This window comes from Camelus dromedarius, chromosome 8, assembly GCF_036321535.1.
Source record: "Camelus dromedarius isolate mCamDro1 chromosome 8, mCamDro1.pat, whole genome shotgun sequence".
NCBI classification, from domain to species: Eukaryota; Metazoa; Chordata; class Mammalia; order Artiodactyla; family Camelidae; genus Camelus; species Camelus dromedarius.
In genome coordinates, this window is record NC_087443.1 from 69,938,702 (window position 1) to 69,957,367 (window position 18,666).

Sequence of the window (18,666 nt, forward strand, 5' to 3'; positions counted from 1 at the left end):
GCTGCTTTTTGGGGCTTTTTGTTCTTCTTTTTCTAATTCATTCAGGTGGTGGGTTAAATTGTTTATTTGAGATTGTTCTTCTTTTTTGAGGAAGGCCTGTATCGCTATAAACTTCCCTCTTAGCACTGCCTTTGCTGTGTCCCATAGGTTTTGAGTGGTTGTGCTTTCATTATCATTTGTCTCAAGGTATTTTTTAATTTCAGCTTTGATTTCCTCATTGATCCATTTAACATCCTTGCCCGTGAGCTTCTTATAGACACCAGAAAATGTTTCAACCTTGTGCTCCACGTTGTTCTGCTGCGCTTTGTCCAAGTGCACCTTTATGAGCCGGCTGCCGTCCAGCTTCACGCGGATCCTCTTGCCCACGATCTCACTCGGGAAGCCCAGGTCCTCCAGGATGGCGGCGTGCACGGCCGTCAGCATGCGGCTCCTGGGACGCTTTTGCTTATTTTTGGTCCGGCTTTTTCGAGTTGGCTTAGGCAGGATTCTCCTCTGAGCGACGAACACGACGTGCTTCCCGCTGAACTTTTTCTCCAACTCGCGCACCAGCCGGACCTGGATTTTCTGGAAAGATTTCAGTTGAGGGACCGGGACGAAGATTATGATAGCTTTCCGACCACCGCCAACTTCAGTTTCCTTGGCCGCCGCAATGTTCAGCTCCCGCAGCTGCGCCTTGAGGTCCGAGTTCATCTCCAGCTCCAGGAGGGCCTGGGAGATGCCGGACTCGAATTCGTCTGGCTTCTCGCCATTGGGCTTCACGATCTTCGCGCTGGAGCTGAACATGGCCTCGACCTTCGCGGGGCAGGCAGCACCGGCTGCCTCGGCCGACACTTGTGAAAAGCCACCAGTGATTTTTAAGTATAGTTAAGATCAAGAACTATATGCAGCTGCATGCTAGCTAAGGTTAAAGTAAAACAAGTGAGTGTAAGAAGTATCAACATCCATGACAGACTGGTTTCCAGGGGTGGCCACAGCGCCTCCCACACGCTCTTCTGTAAGGTGCCTTTGCTGCTCCCATATCAGTAGGTGGAATCCTATTCTCCTCCCCGAGAATGTGGCGTTGCCTTAGTGACTCACTTACAGCAGAGGTGATGTGTGTTCCTCCCAAGGTTGGGTCACAAAAAGCCTTGCAGCTTCTTCCTTGGTGTCCTGATCTCTTGAAACACTTACTGCCTGGATGCTACCTTTCCAGATGCTTCCTCTTGGGAGCTGCCGTACTGTTAGAAGTCCGGACGACCTGAAGCGGTCACACGCAGGCTCTTAGTTGACACACTCAGCTGGGCTCAGCCTCCAAGTCATCCCAACCCAGATCTCGGACCTGTGAGTCAAGTTCTATGTGTGCAAAGAAGGCAAGGAGGTAGTTAATGGTAAATATCATGGTGAGAATGGCACATTGTGGCAGACAGTCATGCTCACCAAATAGCCCATGTGCTCACCCAGGTTTCTTAGGCGCCCTGCAGTTAATTAAAGCCTGAAAAACAGGCTGTGAGCAGCAGTGATGTATGTCACTTCTGGGCCATAGTGGAGGAGATCAGGTGTGACTAAACAGTGACACACCCGCTGATTTTTACGTAGCCTAGATCCATAAGTCACTATGTGGGGCAGAGAAGTCTAGGTGGTTGTTGAGTAATATACCCTCTTCCTCCCTCATCATTCCGCTTTAGAGAATCACTCATTCATTGCACTCACTGTGCTCCCGCTCTGTGCCAGCCGCATGCTGGAAGTATGATGAGTAAGACGTATCAGTTCGCAAGGAGCTCACAGTCTTGTGAACTTTTCCCTCAATACTTAATTGTTTACTTGCCATTTGCAGACTTTCTCCAGAAGAGAGCTTTGAAAGTCTTAATTATTCAGCCTAGAATGCAATGCCTTTCAAATATGACCTTGACTTATTATACGTGTATCGTTTTCTGTAACACGTTTCAACCACACGAGAAGTTTCACATGCTGTTACGTATGCCTAAAATGACCAAAATTATATCTGTTCTTCAAAATTCAACTCACTCTTTATAACCCAATTTAAATACCACTTCTTCATGAACTATTTCCTGACCATCTCTCCAACCAAATATGATACATTTCTCTGCTAAAACATGTGACAATTTGCAGACATCTCTTTGTACTCCCTTCGTACTAGTCTGTAAATTCCTTAAAAACAAAGGCTACTTAATTTTTCCTATATATTCTCTGTACAACCTAGAATGAAATATTCCACACAGTAAGCATGCAACAAATATTAATTGAACTGAACTGAGTTGAGTACAATGCCTTTCCTGCACCTGCAGCCTTTGTTCATGAATGCATCATGGATTTCAAAAGTATAAGACAAAATTTGATATAACGTGAATATACAGAAATGGGATTCCAGTTGCTGTCCTTTGACGTTATTATTATAAAATGAAGGCTACTACTATATCAAAACTGTTATCCAAGTGAGGTGAGGGGGGAGATTTAAAATGTGAATGTGCTTTATTATGAAGGCAGCAATCTTATAAAACATAACATCCATGAGTCTAAACTTGCTGTATAAAGTTGATTATTTATTTAAGAACATAATATTAGTGTTTTTAAATCTACAAATTTCACCTCTAGGACAGATTTTTGTAGAGTGAAGGGAAAGATGCACTAAGCTACATGGATAATCAACTCCGACTTCAAAGTCCAATAAAACTCGGAAATTAAAATACATTAACATTTGCTGTGAACCAAGGACAATGCAACTTTCATTAGTTTCAGACTGAAAATCTCATTTTCTGTCCTGGGTCACGTTATTTATTTGCTTAAGCCAAGTAGACTCTAGAAGCTTCTGTCTTGCCTTATGTTCTTGTTCTCCTGGAAATACGTAGTAACAAAGATCCTTTTAATAGATGTTTCTCTAGACATATTAACTTCCAAGCTTCACTGTTCATTTTATTCACCACCCCTATTTTTATTACAGCAAATAAGAATGGGAAAATGCCAAAGATCAAAGGACTTCTACTCTGGTACCTACTGTAGTGTACCCCTGGCTAGAAGTCATTAAGTGTGCTGTCATAACTAACTCTCACTGAGTGCTCACTAGGTGCCTGTCTTGTAAGTGCCTTACATATTTTATTCAATTTAAATCTCATGACAACCTTACGAGATAGGCTATTATTATTTCCATCTTATAGATGAAGAAAATCTGGCACAGAAAAATGAAATAACTTATTCAAGGTAAAAAAACCAAACAAACCAGTAAGTAAATAAACAATGGGTCAGGCAGGATTCCAGGGTCCCAGGTTTCTGTCTCCAGAGCCAGCACCCTTGGCAATGTTCTCAGCAAGGAAGAAAGTTCTAAAACCTGAATAATTGTTCCTAAATAACTGGGGGCAAAAACTTACAAATCAGTCTTCCTGGGAAGAAAATCTAATAGCCATTATTAGCCAAAAACAAAAAGTTAACAGTTCGTTTAATTACAGTTTCCGAAGGCTAATTCTTTGATGAAATTTATTCTAGCACATGAAACTACCCACAGTAACAGTAAGGAAAGGATTTTGTATTATTGTTATAAAAACTGAAGAAAGCAAGTTTTCTAAGTAATCACGGCTGGAACAAAAAGCCATTTTAAAGATATTGTACATTTTGCCAGGGTTAGAACACAGGTTATGTTAGTCTGTTAAAAATGTAGTCAAAATATTTCTGGAGAAGTATGTATTTATTGAGCAATAGTGTGACTTAACGGTTTATGCAAAGCTCAGTAGAATTATTTACTCAGTCCCCTAAGTAACCCTGATCCTTCTGCACCTTCACTTTGCAGATGAGGAAAGAATGGCAGATTAATTATATATGACCTGGAGTGAGTGACTGAGATTTCTGTCTGTATCTCTCTGTCTGTATCTCTATGTCTGTATTTCTGTTTACCTATAGTTCAGTTGAGAACACAACCCTGAATGTTTTAACTTACAATGTGCCAGTTTGTATCACGTCAAATATATTTTTAAAAAGAAAGATCTTACGATGTTTAAATGTAGGTTCATCAGTTGTAAGAAATGTACCACTCTTGTGGGAGATGTTGACTATGAGGAAAGCTATGCATATTTGGGGATAGAGAGGATATGGGAAATCTCTATACCATCTCAACTTTTAAAACTAAGTTTTAGTGAACTGAAAATTGCTCTAAATAGTCTTTTTAAAAAGTCTAAAAAAGAGGTGAAGAAAAGGTAAACATTAATCAAGGTGAAAGGAGCACATAGAAGAGGGGTAAAGAATTAAGATAAAGGATAACAATGTGGAAAAGGGGAGAAAGAAAAAGGGTAGATAAGCAGAGAGGGATGTCAAATTACTTAAAGTACCTGCTGAAAGGAGGTATCCACAAGGAACATCCGTGTCAGATATGTGTAAATACCGAACTCTTTTCTGTGCTCCTGTGTTCTCTACTAAAACCACGACCAACATTTCAGTTAAATAAAGTAGAAACAAAAGATACATGAACTGTTAACAGTTCTTCCCATGACATACCTTTTCTGTAGTACTCATTTCACTGTTATAAATACTTATTTTTGTATCTGGCTGTTTACTAGCATGTACAAGCCTCCATGAGAATCGATCATGCTCTATTTAGCTTCATTTTTCTCAGTACCCAGCATAATGTCTTACATATAGTAGGCATTTGGTTAACATCTATTGAATAAATGGATGCAGGCTTGAATGAACGAAAGAAAATAAAGGATCATTGATCTGCATAATGAGCCTCATGGCAAAAATGCCGTGAAGGTAAATGTAGAGGAGTTAAGGGATTTCAGAGCTGGTTAACAAAAAATGTATGACCACAGGTGGCAGCAGCACACACAAGCTTTATTTGGGTGGCACTCTGACAAGTCCCTCACAGCAGGAGACTGTCTAGAAGCTACCATGAGAGGCCACCATCCAGAAGGGGAGGATGACAAGGAAGTTTTAAGAGAAAGGGAAAAGAGAGGACGCTTATATGTCTAGGTGATGATGCTCAGCAGCACCTGGGAAGCCTCTGGGTCCGAGAGCTCCAAAGGGCATCAGTGGTTTGTTGGGGTTTTGACAGCCTGGGGCTTATGTATAGCCTGGGGCCAGCAGATGTAGGGCAGTGTCCTGGGTATGCAAAGCAGGCAGGCTCTAGCTCACTAAAAACCTGCTAATTTGGGTTATGTTTAAAACAATCAGAAGTGCAAAAATTTAAGTTTGGCATCAGTGGGCTTTTGAGCTAATGGGCCTGATCCTTCCATGAAGAAACAAACAACCGAGGTGCCAATATAAAGAGATCATCTTTGGTTCATTTCTATAACTGTAAGTAAACCGGATATAAAAGATAATAACTCAAGAAAGAGAAGTGATTCTATTGGCTTTTTCCGAGCATCATTTCATATACCTAGTAGTTTCAGGCACATCAAGCTAAAAGATAAGAAACAGGTTTACACCACAGTACACGGACTCAAATTTATGATCATTTCTATGATTTGAGTTTCAGTCAAAGCACAATTGAACAATAAATACCAATCTTGATAGATTAAGAAATAGGCTATGAATATTTTTATAAGAAATTGATTATGAAATAAGCTTTCACTTTTATTAATATAAAAGAGGAGTATTATGTGGAGAATTCATTCTTGAAGAATGAATTAACTCTCTGAAGAAAAATGAATTATAAGTATAATTATACTTTTATTACCACTGTACTTACGTATTAGGAAAACAGTCTAGCTTCTCTTTTGAGATAGTTTGTTTAATATCATTTAAGTGCCTATAATATAATATATGTTTGAATTTACATTGTCTTATATTGTCTGTCTCCTCCCAAAATGAACCTGTTTCTTAAGTCAGATGCCGTGATGCATGTGTGTCACAGATGCCAGCAAGGGGAACAGCCCGAAAGTCCTGTCCAGCCACTGCATCTAGCTCAGGTCTGGACACTTGGTAATAGGAGGTGGTCTCCACATTAGGTCTGGACTTGGCTTTCGAGGTCCTGAGACCTGTGAACTAAAAAAGATAATGTATTTGCTCACTCCATGCTCAGTGGATAATGGTAGAATGCGAACAGGATAAACAGAGTAAAGATTCCCATTCAACAACGGGGGAAATGGAAGATACGCAGCACGCGCTTGTCTGTAAGCATTTTGGAAGCTCCCTGTGCGGTGCTTGTGAGGATGAGGAATCCGGATTGTCTGATGCCTCTCACAGTGCCTAGGTGTCCTCCCGGGAAGGAACTTCCTTTCTGTTGTTCTCGGCCGTATCTGAAGTGGCTGTTGTGGAGTATGCCTTACTTAGAGGCTGTGAAACTGTTTCTTTCCCACTTTCTGCTTAAAGAAAGTTGGAGCCTAAGTGTAGTTTTAAGTCTTAAACAGTTAACATGGTTTTTTATTACAGGTTTGTGGTTCCTTTGGCAGGACAACCCTCTCAGAAACTCATGGGGCTTCTTCTTTGTTTGATTACAGTGAGTTCCATGTACCAGTAACCCTGCCCAGTTCTTTCAGGGACAGAATTCTCAGCTCTGCTAGTTGCTTTGCTTCCTCTCCCCGTATCTCGTCTTTAGACTTAATTGGGGGGGGGGGGTGGCGGCGGCATTGAGACTGTCTGACTTCTGTGCAAGGGCTGAGCTTTCAATCTGATCTTTGTTCTAAGATATTTTATCCAATTGAAATATTTTAGGGTGCATCACCCCTAATCTGATAGTCACCCTGTGGCATCATAATCAGCTCAGTAATTTTTAAAATGGTCAGAAGGCTATAACTTTAATGTGATCTTTGACACAAGATTAAATTTTAATGGGTCTTTGTCACTCAAAAGTCTTTCTCAGCTGTGTTTCTTACTGTTTAGGGTTTATAGCAGTTAGCTTTCTCATTATTTCAAGGCCTCAGATGTTTGGACTCTTTCTGTTCCTTCACAGCTCTTTGGAAACTGACTAATACTTTCCTGATCAAAGGTCTTTCCTACTTTGACAAATGCAAGTTCACACACTCTACTAATGCTCTGTTTCCCATTCTCTTCTCCTAAAGCTTAATTTCGCTGGGTACATAATCTGTTTCCCAAGTTATCAAAGGCAACATTTAACCAAATGTTTTTCCACTGGATAACATGGTTGCTGTGTAAATTTTCTCAGAACCTAACTACTAAATCAATGCCACATAGCCTAGGTTTTTGTGATAGCAGTGCCCTACTCTGGGTGCAAATTTATGAATTAGTCACGATATGCTTTGTAATGCTATGATAATAAATTGACATTAAAATCTCAAGCTTTATACAGCAAAGGTCGATTTCTTTGATTTCTCTCCCCTTTAACATGTGTAAAGGAAGGGGCCTGTCTTCTACATAGTCACTCAGAGACCGAGACTAACAGAAGAGCAACATCTAGGGTCTCACTGGTCAACCAGCGGTAGCGAGTGCACAGAGAATTCACGTCTCTGCTTTGTCCCAGAAGTGATGTCGGTTCCATCTACAGCTCATTAGATAGAATTAATCACGTGCCTAATTGCAAGATGGCTAGGAAAGGTAGAGAATCATATGAAATATTCAGTAAGCATTGCAATTTCTCCTACAGAGGAAAACTATTAAAGTATATACATAGATATGGCAAATATAGATAAATTAAAGGATCTATGTTCTTGCCAAATTGGTAGTTTCAGACATACTGGAAATCGGTCTCTGTAGCTTTGGAAGATGAGTTTTCAGATAAATAAAAGTACTTCTCTTTCAGTTGGTTCATAATATACTTACTAAACTCTTTAAGGAATGATATGAGTAAACATTATAAAGTAAGTTCAGAAAGAGATGTGTTCAAAACAATAGCATATAGATCATTGGAAACAAGTGATGTGTGAAGTGTAACCTTAAGTGTTAGAAAAATAATCATGTGAATACCATACTCTCCAACAGGAGACCCTTGGGGTGTGTGCTGGATGGAATGCTGACTAGGGGGACCCCTTGTCTGTCCTACTGTAGCACATTTTTTGTTTCAGGAGAAATTATTTACACCTACAGTATATCCAGATTTGAAGTTAAATGTACTTATGTTTCAATGAGGTCCATGAATGATGTACCTTTGTAGATGATCAAAGTTTACATTGCGTCCCTCCTTGCAGACATGTAATGTGATTCTCCATGGTCTGGGGAAAGGAAAATGGTGAATCTACCTTTCTCACATACAAAATTAAAGTATTTAATATGTAGCTTTGAATGTTAATTAATAAGATTATTAAATAGAATAGATTTGTTTGGTCTTTTATGCCATTTGTGGGTTATAGGCTAAGACCTTGAAAGCTAATAGGTTAAAATTAATACAAACTAAATATTGGACAGACTAAGTAACTGTAATATTAATGTTAGGTACTGAAGTACCATGAAAGGAGTTTTATTTACATGCACCGTCTCATTTGTTCCTCACAATAATCGTATGACATAGAAAACTGACAGCAATAAGATTCAACAACTGACCTAAGGTCACACAAAAGTAGCAAGATTGGTATTCAGACCAAGCAGTCTGACTCCAAAGGCCACATTCTTAATTACTACTGTATACTGCCTCCCTCTGTATGATGGAAGGTTATGTTTATTTTGGATCACTAAATCAAACCATCATTTTTAAAATATGTAATCAATATTTTTATTGAAGTATAGTTGACTTATAATGTATCAGTTTCAAGTACACAGCTTAGTGATTCAGTATTTTTACAGATTGTATTCCATTAAAAGTTATTACAAGGTAATGGTTATAATTCCCTGTGCTATACAATGCATCCTTGTTGCTTATGTTATATACGTGGTAGTTTGCATCTCTTAATCCCATACCCCTAATTTGCCCCTCTTGCTTCCTTCTCCCCTTTGATAACCACTAGATTGTTTTCTATATCTGTGTCTGTTTCTGTTTGCATATACATTAATTTGTATTATTTTTTGGAGTCCACATGTAAGTGATACCATTCAGTATTTGTCTTTCTTGGACATATTTCACTAAGCATATCTTCTAGTCTATCCACACTGTTGCAAATGGCAGAATTTCATTCTTTTTTATGACTGAGTAATATTTCCATTATATATATATATATATATATATACACACCACTTACCATACCATTATATATAAATAAATATATACACACACACACACATACACCACTTCTTTATCCATTTGTCTGTTCGTGGGCACTTGGGTTGCTTCCATCCCTTGGCTACTGTAATAGTGCTGCATGTATCTTTTGAAATTAGTGTTTTCATTTTTTCCTGATATATTCCCAGGAGTAGAATTGCTGAGTTGTATGGTAGTTCGATTTTTAGTTCTCTGAGCGAACCCCATACTGTGTTCTGTTGTGGCTGCATCAATTTACATTCCCTCCAACAGTGTACAAGGGTTCCCTTTTCTCTACATCTTCACTAACGTTTGTTATTTGTGGTCTTTTTGAAGATAGTCATTCTGTCAGGTGTGAGATGGTTACTTCATTGTTTTGATTTGCATTTCTCTACTAGTTAGGGATGTTGAGCAACTTTTCATGTGTCTGCTAGCCATCTGTATGTATTCTTTGGAAGAATGTCTATTCAGGTCCTTTGTCCATTTTTTAATTGAGTTGTTTGTTGTTTTGATATTGAGTTGTGTGAGTTGTTTATATAGTCTCGGTATTAACCCCTTATCGGTCATATCATTCCCAAATAATAAAGATCAGACATGAAATAGATAAAATAGAGGGCAAAAAAAAGATAGAAAAGATCAATGAAACCTATAGTTTTTTGATAAGATAAACAAAATTGATAAGCCTTTAGCCAAGCTCATTAAGAAAAAAGAGAGAGGGCCCAAATTAACAAAATAAGAAATGGAAGAGAAGTTAAAACCAATTATCACAGAGATACAAAAAATCATAAGCAAATACTATGAATAGTTACATGAAAAAAAAAAAGGACAATCTAGAAGAATTGGATACATTTCTAGAAACATACAATACTCCAAGACTAAATCAGAAAGAACAGACAATCTGAAAAGACTGAACTTGGCTAAAGGCTTTGCTATTTCCTCCTTCTGTCTTTGGGCTTTGCATGTTCTTTTTCTAATCTCTTTGGATGGTAAGTCAGGTTGTTTATTTGAGATTTTTCTTGTTTCTTGAGGTAGGTCTGTACTACTAAAAACTTTCCTTTAGAACTGCTTTTGCTGTGTCCCATAGATTCTGGAAGGTTGTGTTTTCTATTTTAATTTGTCTCAAGGTTTTTTCTGATTTCCTCGTCGACCCACCTGTTTTTTAGTAGCATGTTGTTTAACCTCCATGTCTCTATGCATTCCTAGTTTTCTTCCTCTGATTAGTTTCTCATTTCATATCATTGTGGTCATGAAAATGCTTGGTATAATTTCTATCATCTTAAGTTTATAGAGACTTATTCTGGATCCGCTTATTCCCCCACGGAGGATGTCCAAGCCCATGATATCCGCCTCCTCTTCTGTCCTCTTCTAGGGATGTGGGTCCTGACCCGATCACTTCTCTTCCTTTCCTGTCCAGTTCCAAGTGGATCTTTCTGTACAGCCTTGTTTGTAGAAGAGCCTTTCTGCCAGTCTGCAGTTTGTGCTCAGTGAGAATTGCTCCATATGTAGATGTACTTTTGATGTGTTCATGGGCGGGGGTGGGAGCATCGAGCTCATCGCCCTCCTGCCATCTTATCTCCTCCTCTGTCTGATCATGTGAAACTCCTCACCTTACTGCATCTGTCTCTCATCCTCTTGTCTGGGAATTTTTTTCTCTGAATTGAACCATCTTGGGAGTTTTTATTGATAGACTTCAACTCAGCACTTGCCGTGTCGTAGTCAGCTAAAGGGAATTTTTCAAGTTGCACTGATTTTTTTCCTACTCTTCTCCCCCACCTTCCTTGTTGCCCACACCCGTCTGTTTACACAGGTGACTGTATCTTTTAAAAATACCTTCAACATTTTTTTAATACAGCTTCCCACCCACCACCTCTTTTGAGAATCACTCCTCTTGTTTATATCAGTAACTACTGCTTGCTGTGTAAGGGGAAAGGTGACATGTGTAAGAAATGTAGGTATCTCTGATCTCAAGCAGGCTTAGCATACATTGGTCCTGAGATGCACTGCAGTGGTTGAGAGTGAAGGATTCACGATCAATCAAGGGGTGAATTTTGTGTGCAGCCTTTCATTGCTGTCGTGGTATTTTTTAGGCTAAGACCTTATGTTTAACACTGTTCTTACTCCAGCTGTGAGAATGAAAGTCTCTTGGGTTTTTCTTTCTGTTCTCTTTGATGGCTAGATGAATAAATTAAATATATTAGGTCCTAGCTCCATAACTTAATCACTGTGTGAACGTAGGCAGGTTACTTTATGATTCTGTGTTTTTGTTTTCTGTTTTGTTAAATAGAAAAATAAGAATATGTACTTCATGTGTTGTTGTGAGAATCAAGTGAGTGACTTCTTGTAAACTGCTTAGAAATGCGCCTGTTGCATAGTTAGCACTCAGTATGTGATGATGGATACGGTGGTGAAGATTGTGATTACGTGAGAGGAGCTAGCTAATTCACTCCCCTTGTGTTCTTAGGCTGCCACCAGCGCCAGTCTCCCTCCAACAGAACAAAACGGTTGGCAGCTGAGAGCTCCAAGCCGCTTTGGACTTTTAAGTGACACTATTTCTTAAAAGAATCTCTTGAACAGGAACTACAGTTTTATTTAAATATGACAACGGAGGCATTATTAGAAAAAAGATGAAAAGCACAGGCTGTGCAATGAAATTACTTGAATTTGAATCCTGACTCTGGCTTTTCCTAGCTACGTAACCTTCCACAAGCTGTTTATCTTCTCAGGAAACACAATTTTCTCTTCTGTAAAAAGGGATGAGGGAGCAGTCCAGGTCCTTTTGTGATAGTGCTATTCAGGTACATATTACCATTACTAAAGTGTGTGTAAAGTAAATGAATAAAATTTTAAACATACTTTACCTAACACAGATCTCTGGTTTTAAAATATCTTTTCTACTATTTCATGGAATTCTGTACCAACGGTGGTGCAAATATTAAACTCTAGGTTTGACTCAGAGCTAGAAGACAAGGCAAGAAGCAAGACACTCACTTTATGTAATTATTATTATGATTAAGAAAGAAGCTTTTCCCTAGTATTTAATTTATTGTCATTTAAACTCTCTGAGGCTTAATTTCATTATCTGTTAGGAAGTGATCATTTCTAACCTACATGCCTTCAGAGTCTTTGTGAAGATCTTCTGACATAATGAACAGAAAGAAATTACTTTCTTTATTGAAAGGAACTGTATAAGGAAGCAGGCTGTATGGGAGAAGAAAAGGGCTAGCATTCTTTTTTTTTGCATGCCTAATATGTTAAACACCTTTTTAATTTCTTCATTCATTTAACCTCCCAACAGCCCCCACTAACTAGGTCACGGAACAGTAAAATGCTTGACTAAAATCTGTTAATGAGTAAGTTGCAGTGCTAGAAAATTCAACCTAGATTTACTTACCTCCAAAACCCAGAAAGTGCAAATAATTGAAACTTAGATGAATCATAAAGGATTTTAGAACCTAATAACCAAATTCCTGGGTTGAAATTTGTATAAACATCAATATTCTGAACAGATTCACTGTAAGTTTCATAAACATTGATAAAGCATATAAACATAGATATAGTATATAAATACATCTTGTCCAAGGAGATTTTCATTGAGCCTATGTGTTTAGCCCAATTAGACTCTGAGATAGTAATCTAGATACTTGATATACGCAGTTTTGTCTAGTAATATGTCATAATCTCTTCTAGTATCAGTACACTGTTCATGACCATTGTTTCCATATTCAGATATTATTGTTAACCTATATTAATTGTTACATAGTACTTTAGTTGAAAGGACAGTTTTTTTAAGAAACCTAGTAATTTCTGTAAAACACGTATTTTTATTAGTTAAAGGTTTTAATTTAAACTTGCTACTACTTGGCTATATATTAGTTTCTTTAGTATATTTTGCATAATATTTATGTCTTAACAAGATATTTCTAAAAGATAATTTATCTTGGGCCTTTCAAAATCAATGCACTTGAAGGGTGTATTAAAACTTGAATATGAATCATAGTGAGGAACATTTTCTGTATTTCTAGTGACTTACTATGAGGATTTTGTGTTGTTTTGTGTGTGTGTATAATGTTCTTACAAGTAAACATTTAAAAAAATTTACATCTTCTCTTTTGACTTTCCCCCAATTTTATAACTCTAAGGTCTAAAAAAAATCTTTTGAAACAAGATATTTATATGAAGAAGTAATATTACTAGGCTTTCGTTTAAATAGAATTGAGTATTGCTCACAGTAACATATAATTTAAATTAAAATAATGTCTTCTGAGTAAAACTTCCCTGAGAAAAAGTCCACTATGTACTATATGAATAACCTTGGGTTAATTATCTAACCTCCTTGATTTTGTTTCCTCTTCTATAAAAACTAGAATGACAGTATGTTCACTACAGAGTTGTTGGGTAAATTAAATAAAATACTGGGTGTTTAAGTGGCTAGCACAGAGTGGTGCTTAACAAATGTACGTCTTCTTCCACATTTTTTTCCTGGTAATTTAATTGATTTGTGGCTGCTCCTGCAGAATACAGTATATTCTACAATAACTATTTTTTACAATAATTTTCCACACATGAAAATTGTCAGTAACTAACTGTAGCTAACAACAAAACGAACTACTTGAAGTACATCAGTGATTTCCAATCGTGAACCAGTGGATGGGTACTATGACCACATTTTCACTCTACAACTAGAAAAATTAAGGCTAATGAAGTTTTTCATAAAGCTAAATTAATTTCAGTGAAATAATATGTTCTTTCCAATTGTGTTGTGATTAAGGTATCTTCTATGAAATTAAAGTAAAAATAGTGATGTTTAGGGTTTTAAAAAATATCCTTTCATAGCAAAATAAAGAAGCTGGAACTCCTTTGTCAGTGACTCAAATTTCTTTTAAAATGTATTTGAAATACCAGCTCTGCCACGTACTACGTGTGACCTAGAGCAAGTTACTTAGCCTCTCCATGCATCATTTTCTCATCTGTAGAATGGGAATACCAAAAGTAACTATCTCCCGAGTTGTCATTAAAATAAAATTAGATAATACACCAAGCCTCTTAGAACAGTTCTGGAGCATAATAAATGTTCCATAAATAGCTACAACGGCTGCCACTTCCTGCTAGTCTGTGAATACAAAATACTAGGAAATATCCGTTTAAATAATTCATATTACACTAAAATCACTTTTAAAGTAAGGAAAGCTTATATTTGTAGATGATGCAATACCTTAAAGTCAGAGATAGTCTTTGTAGACATAGAATATGTCTACATATGTGACTGAATATGAAAGTATTTTATAAAATAACCCTATTTTCTGCTATAAATTGAATATTGTCACTTACTCAATATCCATACTTTTTTATACTTTTAAAGGCCTGTCTTTATTTTTATATGAAATTAGACTTTTGATGCTTTTGCTAAGCCCCCCAAAATACAATTTATAGCTATATTTTGCATTTAATTCAATTATGAAAATTTTCCTACCTTAGTTTTTCAACATTTCTTAAAGCAAAGCTTTTCTATTTACCAGCTGCACAATGACGAAGGCCTACATAGTTTTATTGTAAATAAAGTGAATAATTGCCAAATATGAGGTATAATTTTAATTTTTTTATATTGAGTTACTAAATATAGTTTATTTCTAGAAGTTTAGGAAAATTAGAATGCTATTTGTAATTTATTCTTTTTGCTATCTTGTAAGACATCACAAGGAAAAAAACCAGTAATTAGATAACTTCCAATAAAAAGCTTAGTATTTTCTCTAATTTGAATGGCATGTGTTCTGTTTTCTCAGAAGTAAGTGCTGTTGTGTTAATTTTGAATTACTAATGTCATGCCGCACCATGGGGGAAAATACCTAGAACCACGTATTTGAATGGTTGAAGACAAAACATTGCCTTTTAAGGAATTGAACAGTATAGTACTGCAAATATACCAAATGTTACATAGTACAGCAAAAGGCATTGCTCCCTTGCAGACTTTGTTTTATTCTACCCTGACCCTTTCTTAAGATATATTTATTTAGAAACCTCAGTCGCAGTTTTCCAAAGTCTGAAAGCATCACCCTTTGGGGGTCCCATTCTCTTGCCCTGAGGACAAAGGATGACACTTTCATGGTTTGACAGGAGCTGCCCTAAAGTCTCCCAATCTCTACATTTTTGCAGCAAGAACAAAAATCTGTGACTGGAATGTAAGGTCTGAGTGGCAGTGTTTCTATCTTACTTACTTCTCATCTTCAGTACCTAGTATGATGCTGGCTTGACACCTTAGTAGGTGATCCATGAGCATTGAGAACATGAATAGAATTCAAGCCAATGAACCAAGTACATGTTGCATATATGATTAATTTAAAATCATTTTCAAGTTAGTCCTTTAATTCATGTTTCACACTCGTAGGCTTGATAACCAAATTATCTTCTTTCATTATTCACTGCACCTGTGGGTTAGGTGACAGAAACCCTGACTACTCCATTTGGAATACAAGTTGGCCAAACACCATATTGAGTGATGCGTGTAACAATCTGAAATTCACCAGTGAAGCATTTTGATCTGTAATGTTCTGAGACTTTTCTCCAGAATGAAATAAAATAATATAATTTAAATTCCTAATTCCTTAGCAATTAAAGAAAACAGAATTCCCCTCAACTGCAGTAAAGCAAAGTCTTGGCTATTAACAGAGAGCTGAACTCTTATTAAAAATGTGTGAAGCTGATAGGTGGCTGATGGGACTTCATTGCTTTAAGGATCTCATTGCAACCAAAATTGTTTTTCCATTACTAGACTCTTAGAGCAGGAATTCAAGAATAATTGTCAGTAAGCAAAATAGTGCAGGAACTTGCAGAATTAACTACCATATGGTGCCGGCAGTGTACAAACTTGTAGTCAGAAGCCATGAACCCTAAGTACATGTTGTACTAGAGATGTTACAGGTGAAGGCCACTCTTACGTTTATGAGACAGTGAGCCCTGGAAGGCTTTCCTTGACAACCGGTGTTAGATTGTTGAAGCACTTTTTAAAAATAGCTCTATAAGAAATTTGTAGAATGAATTTTTTAACCTACTGAGATCCAACATAAATAATATGTAGAAAATAGTTATAAAACCAAATAGTAGTTGTAGAAAATGTTGATATTTTAGAAAATAATATTTTGACTTACTGTTAAGTGTATGCCTAATGGTTAGGCCATTATCATTTGACTGTAGATATAATCTATGTGTAAGACAGAGTCTGCTTTTTCATAGCCTCTTTTAAATGCAATGTACCTCTTTATATATGGGCATTATTGCTTCCAAATTGAAGAAATTCCATATTCTTAAAAAGGCACTTAGCCAAGCCACTGAAATTTGATACATTTATGTACTGAGGAACAATTTGTGTGGAAATTTCTTTCCTAAGTTAGTTGGATTTTTTTAATATACAATAGTGTAAAACGAGAAGATTTTATTCAAATAAGGATACATCACCACCCTTTGTTTTGATGATATATAGCAGTACTTTGCTGGATATTTAGATAGCAGAAAGGTAACTACTTATTTCAAAATGTTTTCTAAACCCATTTCTTTTTTAATATCCTGTTATGGGCAGAAGTGAAACTGGACTTAAATTCAGGTTATTACCAATACTCTAATAGCTATAAATGTATCACTATTTCATGTGAGCAAACATGGGCTGAGATTTAGCAAAGCTATCGGACCAGAAAAATCTATTCATCCAGTTTATAGTTTTTCAAAAGAACATTGGTTTCCACACTTTTTGTTAGCTTTACTACCCTTTGTCTGAACCAAATTACTCACAATTCTAAATGTAAAATAAATACAAGAAAAACTGCTATATTTGATGGGGGGAATGGGGTGGAAGGGGCCAGAGGCTTGCCAGCTTTCTTCTTTCTATTTCCCCAGCCCTGTGTCTCTACCAGCAAGATACATTTCAAAAAAGGATATTTGATGGAAAATATAACATGCAAATTAAATGACTATCATATTTCTGATAAACTAATTATAAATCCTAAGTCAGTCATAATAGTGGTTTCTGATCTTACCCTGTTTTTCATATTTGGCATTTTTGTTTTCTAAATAACACTTTCCTATTTCTCACTCCCACCCCATAACCATCCCCACTCCCACAGCCTACACAGATACACACACAGAGACACAGACACACACGGATACACACACACATCCCACTCTTGACCATGCTTAGCTTGTTAAATACATCCTATGGTGGCCAAAGATCGGATCAAAAGTAACATTTTAAAGAGAGGGTAAGATGCTCATTTCATCACTATGCTTTCCTGTCTTGGTAATCTCTCCTTACCTGCACGTGGCATTACTTCTTCTGGGTAGCACCTATTCGTTCACCTTTCTCAACTGTTTGCTCTCTATCAAAGTCAGCCTGTCCTAGACTAGGGTTCATTCCCTAAAGATCCCAATAAATGACGTACATCCATTAAACAGATAGCTCATCTATCAATAATACATAACGAACTAATTTAGTTCCCCTTCCCTCATCACACTTAACACCCCAATAGTTATATTAAGTTGCATAATACAAAGAATTAAGTTTTATGGAACTCTAGTAATAGGACTGGTTAAATAAATATTTTTATGAATACCATAAAAAGGATATTAATTAATTTGTATATTAATAATGATAATATCTTAGATTTGTGTAGTGCTTATAATCTAAGTTCTTGAAGTATATTAGCTGAGTGTTGCCCAGAATCTGGGAACCAGACTACCACTCATGTGGAATGTGATTTTAAGGGGTGGACAAGGCAGTTTTAGGTGATATGTAAATACCTGGAATTAAATAACACCAAATTACAGGTTCATTTGTAAGTTATCTTTTGAAATCCCAAAGAAAAAGCCTCATTCCAGTGCTAGTTGTATTTTGAAATACATTTTCTTAGTAAACAGAAAGTAGATTTGAATTAAAAGGTTAGATGAATAATGGCACCTGGGGTGTGAGGGAATGGCAGAATTTACAAAGGCAGCTCAGAATTAGATAAAGTTGGGAAACCGCAGTAGCTCATTCACTCTCCATAAAAATCTCTTGGTCAGGTGGGGTAGCTATTCTATTTCTATTTGTCAGCTAAAGAAACCAAGGCTGAAAGGGCAAGTGATTTGTCGTGGCTACACGGCAGTAAACCTGAATCCTCTCTTCCGACAGTGTCAGGTGCTCTTTATTGTATATCAGGGTGTAAAACCAGACTTGTCGTATAATGGGGCTATGCTCATAGGCATGTGTATATTTCTGGTAATAAATTAGTTTTGTATATATAACTACATGTATATATATGCAATTTGTTACTATAAGTACACACATATAGATAGACTTTGGGTATTTTAAAATTGTAGAACTAATTTGGGTAAGTTCTTAGGCAGGAAATATTAGGCAGATATATTGCTTAAAGTAAAAATGCAAGTAACATTGTTATATGAAGAACCATGACTTTTAAAATTACCTATAAAATGCATTTCCAAAGAAACTATAATGTTATATCCATTATATCCATTTAAACACCATTTCTGACACTATTTTTAAGCTCTGGATAGTAAATAAATAATATTTGGGGGAGTAATAAAACAAGATTTCCAGTACAACTAACAAAGTTGTGAATGGAACACAAAGA

General features: G+C 36.7%; 2 protein-coding genes across 4 annotated transcripts in view; one reads left to right on the forward strand and one right to left on the reverse strand.

Annotated features, from left to right (window-relative positions):
• ATRNL1 (attractin like 1) overlaps window positions 1–18,666 on the forward strand; it is a 631,665-nt gene that overhangs the window by 378,909 nt on the left and 234,090 nt on the right. The gene's annotated exons all lie outside the window — the stretch shown is intronic.
• On the reverse strand, window positions 154–838 carry LOC116156020 (small ribosomal subunit protein eS7-like; the record flags this gene model as incomplete). The annotated part of the gene is made up of 1 exon (XM_064488469.1): window positions 154–838. A coding segment is annotated over exon 1 (630 nt), but the record flags the coding sequence as incomplete, so codon positions are not given.